The sequence below is a fragment of the Lasioglossum baleicum genome, chromosome 14, assembly GCF_051020765.1.
Source record: "Lasioglossum baleicum chromosome 14, iyLasBale1, whole genome shotgun sequence".
NCBI lineage: Eukaryota > Metazoa > Arthropoda > Insecta > Hymenoptera > Halictidae > Lasioglossum > Lasioglossum baleicum.
The window spans coordinates 8374234-8380325 of NC_134942.1; the positions used below are offsets into that span (position 1 = coordinate 8374234).

At 31.4% G+C, this 6092-nt stretch overlaps 2 protein-coding genes across 3 annotated transcripts; one reads left to right on the forward strand and one right to left on the reverse strand.

The window, feature by feature from the left end:
• Nucleotides 1-353: 353 nt before the first annotated feature.
• Nucleotides 354-2078, reverse strand: LOC143215748 (zinc finger HIT domain-containing protein 2). Its single transcript, XM_076438155.1, has 5 exons — nt 1805-2078; nt 1384-1684; nt 1046-1306; nt 783-986; nt 354-709 (listed from the first exon to the last, which is right to left on the reverse strand). The coding sequence occupies exons 1-5, from the start codon at nt 1852-1854 to the stop codon at nt 389-391; spliced, it is 1137 nt and encodes a 378-aa protein (XP_076294270.1). The 5' UTR covers nt 1855-2078; the 3' UTR covers nt 354-388.
• A 90-nt stretch (nt 2079-2168) lies between these two features.
• On the forward strand, nt 2169-5885 carry LOC143215742 (uncharacterized). Of its 2 annotated transcripts, XM_076438139.1 has the most exons (11): nt 2169-2504; nt 2612-3082; nt 3154-3343; nt 3515-3670; nt 3732-3876; nt 4527-4631; nt 4701-4783; nt 4859-4923; nt 4994-5043; nt 5103-5220; nt 5293-5885. In XM_076438139.1, exons 1-11 carry the CDS (start codon nt 2313-2315, stop codon nt 5365-5367), a joined length of 1650 nt encoding a protein of 549 aa, XP_076294254.1. In that variant the 5' UTR covers nt 2169-2312; the 3' UTR covers nt 5368-5885. The 2 variants fall into 2 exon arrangements, with proteins under 2 accessions (XP_076294254.1, XP_076294253.1); XM_076438138.1 differs by lacking the exons at nt 4527-4631; nt 4701-4783; nt 4859-4923; ... (1 more) ...; nt 5103-5220; nt 5293-5885 and having other exon boundaries at nt 3732-4503.
• The last annotated feature ends 207 nt before the right edge of the window (nt 5886-6092 follow it).

Here is a 6092-nt window from a genome sequence, read left to right on the forward strand (position 1 = left end):
ATCAATAACTAACCAGGACATTCCTGTCCGTCAGTATATCACAAAATACTTCGCTCGAAGAGAATTTTATTCATTATAAAACATACTAAAATAAATAATACAAATTTTTGGAATATTTTAGAGAACAGGTTTATGCGAAATAAAATTTTTTTTATGTGAATTACAACAAATTGGACTGAAATAGAAGTTTATTTCCTTTCTTAATATATTTAATAGGTTGCAAATAATATAACAGTATCTTTAAATTTTTCTAATATTTTGACTGTTTTAAATTACACCTACTAATTTTTCCCATAAATGCATAAAATCTGCTGTCTAATTATAAGGAACAGGGGCCGCATAAAATTCCGACATTTAGAAATCATTTAAAAAATTTTATTATACCTAATTATGCATGTTTAACATGCATGTTTTTAATCCATGACAGATAGTACTCTAACTTTTTACAGCACAAGAGAAGAGATTTTCTCGAAAGTTTTATTTCACTCTTATTATATCTCTGCCGAAATGTGTTCGAGAATTCATTACTCCCAGCTTTATCTTTCAGCTTAGAAACTTCTTCCTTCGCTGCTGCTAGTAGCCTGTGCAATTCAGAAAGTGCAGTTGCAATGTAGAAATATTTATTTCTCTCCTCTGGCCCTTGTATGATCGAATTTGCTGCTTCTTTGAAACCTAGCAGAGTTCGTTCATCTTGAGGCAACCAATTGCACTGCAAAAGATGGTAATTCTCAATGTTTCAACAATAAATATAACAGGATTGTATAAAATCTAGTAATACATACATTAACAATATTGTGTACAACAGCAGCTATCGCTGACTCTGTACTTTCATATACTTTATTCAGTTTCATGTTATCGCAGAGGTCGAGAAACACAACCATAGCATCTACTGGACAATTTGAATAGTCGCCATTGTAATAATTTGCCGTGTATGCGTACGCGTATATCACGTTTACTAAATTGAAATAGACATTTGGAGAAGCTTTCTGTAAAAAAGATAATTTATTATATTTAGCTAATTCTACAATTATAATCAATCAGTCACCTGTAATTCGTTAAATATAGGAACATCAATCAGAGGAGGATATTCCATTATTTGCTCATTATCTTCTTCATCCATGTCTTGCACCAGTTTCTTCTTAATATGATAAGTCCACCATGGAACCCATTGCGGCAATAACTTCTCAATTTCACCATTTTTCACTAGAGCTTCGAATTCCTGTCTCTCGGAATCTGTTAATATAGTCCACACCTCATCTGCATTATCCAAGTTCACATCATGCAATCGTCTCTCTAAATCTGGGATCTAAAATTAATAAATACAATCCGTAAAGTGAATCAACAATGAACAAAAACACTTTCAGAGATATAAACTGTATTTACATCTTCCTCGTCGTCCGAATCCAATTGTCCTTCTAATTCTTCATCATCTTCTTCGTTCTCACTCGCATTATCATTTTCTGAATCAAAATTGGTCAAATCCGTTTCATGCACCCTTCTAAGAATTTCAACCATCTTTTGCTTCAGTTCTGGATCTTTCTCTTGAGATTTCAATTCATCTTCTACGCACTGTTTATAGAAACTCTCCGAACATTCTGAGTGCGCTTCAGATTTATAACAGTCGACGTTACAATAGCCCAAACCACATCTGGGACAAGTGTATACTCTGGGATTTGTGCCGCAACTGCAATTAAAAATGCAATTAGATTTTTGTTTGTAATTAATACGAAATTTTATAAATATATACATATACATAATTAAAAATTATTTATAATGTAAATTTGAGGTTATTTGTGACTCTTACAATTTACAGAGGTTATCTGTGATCACTTCACTGGTTCCTGGATCGTCCATAATTTTATATAAAATGTAAATAAAACAATTTATATGTTCGTAACGATAACTATATAACTTTATAAAATTTGTTAACAGAAGACCTTTCCGATTGTTTTTGATGTAAACTGTTTTTCAAACGCACTCCGTGTAAATATTTAAATACATATTTACTTATATTTACATAAATATATTATTTCGAACGTGCCGGCTCTTTTGAATCACTTCGCGCGGCATTTTTAATTTAAATCGAAACGAAATACTTTTCTGTGGTAGTAACAATTAATTTATTATATCACTCTGATTATATTTACATACGTAAATACCATCTGTGTAACCTAGGCAATGAAGAAACAAGAATTGTTATCGATATAACTGACAACTGTCGAAACTATTGTTCTATTGTTCCCGAATGTCTATTTAGAAGTATAAATAAATAGATACTGTACATTATTATTAGCGTAAATATTTAGTGATTTATGTCTGTCATGTCTGATCTAACAAAGAATTTATTGACACAGTATTATGGACTTAATTCCGAAGCAACCGGTAGAAAGTTTTTATCTATCCGCAGATCTATTGAAAATGTGAAAAGTGAAGAAGTGAAGCAGGTTACCGAACAAACATCTGTCACCACTAACGAGGAGAATATATCCGAAGATGAGTGTCAGGTACACTAATTAATTTTAATTATAATACATCGTACATTTAGAAACACTATATTTTAAACAACGATTCGAAGGTTACTAATAACCTTATAAATAATTTGTTATCGTAGAAGAATACTGACGACGAGCGGAAGCCGAGTATCGAGAGCGAAAAGTACCGGAGATCATCGAGAGCTTTCAATGATATAGAAGATGCATACGACTCGGATGAGAATTCGATTATTTACGAAATTGATTCAAGAGAAAATGTTGCATACAACATTCATGAAAATACAGAGTCTGGAGCAGAATCCAATGAAGTTTCAAAAGCTATTCTCATTGTCGTTACGAAAGAGGATGGTCCCAAAGACACAAACGAAAGCGACTCGAGTTTGACGTTTGCAGAGGACACATTTCCAGACAATACTTCCAATGTATCTAGCATTACATTAAAGAAATCAGTAGAGTCTTCGAGAATTAATTCACCTTTGCCATTGGTAACGAAAAAAGAGCCTGTCTGCAACGAAACGTTTGCAGATTTCTCCAACACTGGCCTAAAACGATTCCCGAAAGAAATATTAAATGAAACTTCACAATTGAGGGTATTCTTCTCATTAAATGACATCACTAAATTATTTTAAAATTTATGTAATACTTTTTATTAATCTTTTAGATGCTGTATCTGGCCGACAATGATTTGATTGAACTTCCAGATGAAATGTTCACTTTGTTAAAACAACTTAAATGGTTAGATGTCAGGAATAATCAAATTTCGTCATTGCCGAATAGTATTGAATCGCACAGGTGTATAGAAACTCTTCTTCTACAGGCAAACAGTATAAAGGAATTACCGCTAGAATTGTGTAAGCTACATGCGCATATTAAATATATTAGTATGTTTATCAAGGTCATTCCAAGGTCAAAGTACTTGCAGTATTTTATGTAACTGTATTATTGTCCAGTAAAGTAGAAAAGTGCAAAAATATTTATTTGACGTTTATTTTACGTGAATATTTGGTCTTATTATATTCCAGGTACTTTGCCAAAATTAAAAACACTTCAGGTAGCACAAAACCCACTCGTTACACCGCCAGAAGATATTGTGGCCTTAGGGATCACATCAATTTTGACATTTTTAAGAACAGAATGGAACAAAGTACATCCTGAACATCGAATAGAATTCAAGGAATGTAAGTGACCCAGTGAAGTAAACTTTCTTTATTCTTCATCAACTTTTATCTTACGTTTCAGGCAAAATTGAGCCGAAGTTATCGACTATTCTCTGTTACCAATCACCACGGAATTCCAAAAAGAAAATTATACCTCCTAAAGTACAAGGGTACAACAGAAATTCATCTACCAAAGAAAAATGCAAGATTTACAAACCTAGTAACAGGTACTCCAGCGACGAATCTATTACTTTAATAAACAGTTGTTTGTTTAAAAAGAATTTAACTATCCTTTGTGACTCTTGCTTGCAAAAAGAAGTTGGTGCAAAAACAAATGAAAAATCAGAAAACACGTACAAACAGGCAAAGAATACGTGCTTCAGAGCCATAAATGATGACAGAAGTAAAATAGATAAAGTTAACAATAAAATTTTACGATTAACGGGTCCATCACCAAGGTCTCTTTACGTTAGGCAGAATGTAAAAACGTTGAAAACGTGTTATAAATCTATGCAGAATGATTGTAGAGTTAATTTAGCTACCGATAAACCCAAATGCTTTGTTCCTTCGAAGATTTATTCTTCGGAGGAAAATTATGTGAAGTATGGTAGCATTGGAAATGTTGAGCATTGTTTTGATATTATTACAAATGATAGAAAAAGATTTAAACTGTATCCAATGAGATTGAATAATCCAGATTTGATGTTGTCGTGTTTAAAAAATTATATAGGAATAAATGAGTAGTGAATTTATTTCTGAATATAATTAGAAAATTATGTACCTAGAATTAGACAATTTAAAAGAAATAAAAGGACTGCTAATCATGAATCTTTTATACCGTTACAATAATTTTTTATCTTTTATAATTATAATGTAGATGCGAAGGTAAAGGTGCAAATGCTTCAGAGGAACGTCGCATAGTATGGTATTCCAAAGCGAGAGATTTATTGGCGAAACAAGCTTTAATACTTCAGAAATCAAAGTACGAATTCTAATAATGTTAATATTTTACGTAATCGACAGTTATTGCAATTATTCATTTGTTCCTGAGGGATGAAAATGTTTTAAAAAAATGGAGGCGGGATAGGAGAAGTTTTAACATAGCTATAGAAAAGGCAATGAGAAGAAGCGGAGGTAAATACTATGTTGTATTTTGTTTGATATTATTGTTGCATGATATATAAATTCTATAAAATTTCTAATTTGTAGATGATATTCCTTTTGGATTTGACTTGGAAGATTATAATTCCATATTCAAACAAGCACCGAAATCGGTAAGACGAATGTATAACTATTGTTTACGAATTTGTCGAAATTGATATTCTTTTATTATTCAAATATTAGAAAACTGCAACATCGAAAGGGAAAGATAAACAGAAATTCAACCCACCGAAGTAAGTAAAGAATTGTGGAAAGTCATTGGAAATGAATTTGAAAAATATTTTTGTTGCAGAGATATTAATATGACAATTAATAAATTATTGGAATCTTTGAATCATCTGGATATAAAAAGTATGGACGTAATAAGCCCGAGAACTAAACAAAGTCTACTGAAAAAAGACATAGAAAAGGTATTTATTCGATATGATTTTCATAAATGTTTTACGATCATTCTACTTTGACATATTTCTTTAAAATTCCAGATATTGCAATTTCAAAATGAAATCAAAAAGCTGCAAAACTATAACGACGTTGCAACAGCGTCTCTGAAGATTTGAAATATTCGTATCGAAATCATTATCCTATTGTAATCTCGATTGCTTTCCAATTTTCACTGTACGCCACAAGTATCAGTCTTCACATTTTTATTTAAATAAATCGGTAGTAATCACATATTGTTCCATAGTGTTAACTGAACATATATTACTCATGTGAATACGAGACGAGACAACTGGAAATATTGTTGCAAGATTCGCTATTCAAGTAACGTGAAAGTAGAAAACATATCTATTAAAAAAGAATTCATTAAAATTAATTTATATTAATTTTTCTGTGGATAATAAATATATGAAACATGATAAAATGTGTGTACTTAAGAGTTGTGTGAATGTGACGGTGAATGTAAAGAAGAAAATAGTTTTCCAGTCTTCCCGTCGAAGTAACATTCGATCATCGTGAAAATACAGAGAGTATCAAATTTTTACAAAACGACGACAAAAATTAAAACAGTTTCGAAAGATTTAAAACATTTTCACAATGATCCAATACACCCTTTGTACATGGCACTACTTCAAATCTTAGTACAGTTCCATCTTGATTGGAATCAATGATCATTCCTCGCTCCGCAATACGATTGTATTTATAGTAATGTTATGTAGTTTAGTAGTTATAAGGCAAATATCTAAGATCTTCATTTTTTATTTTATTTCTCTTCTTTTCATGTGTGCGCTCTTCTTTTAAATCTGTGGTTACTTTCTATCTTTTGGTTCTGCACATTCGATAC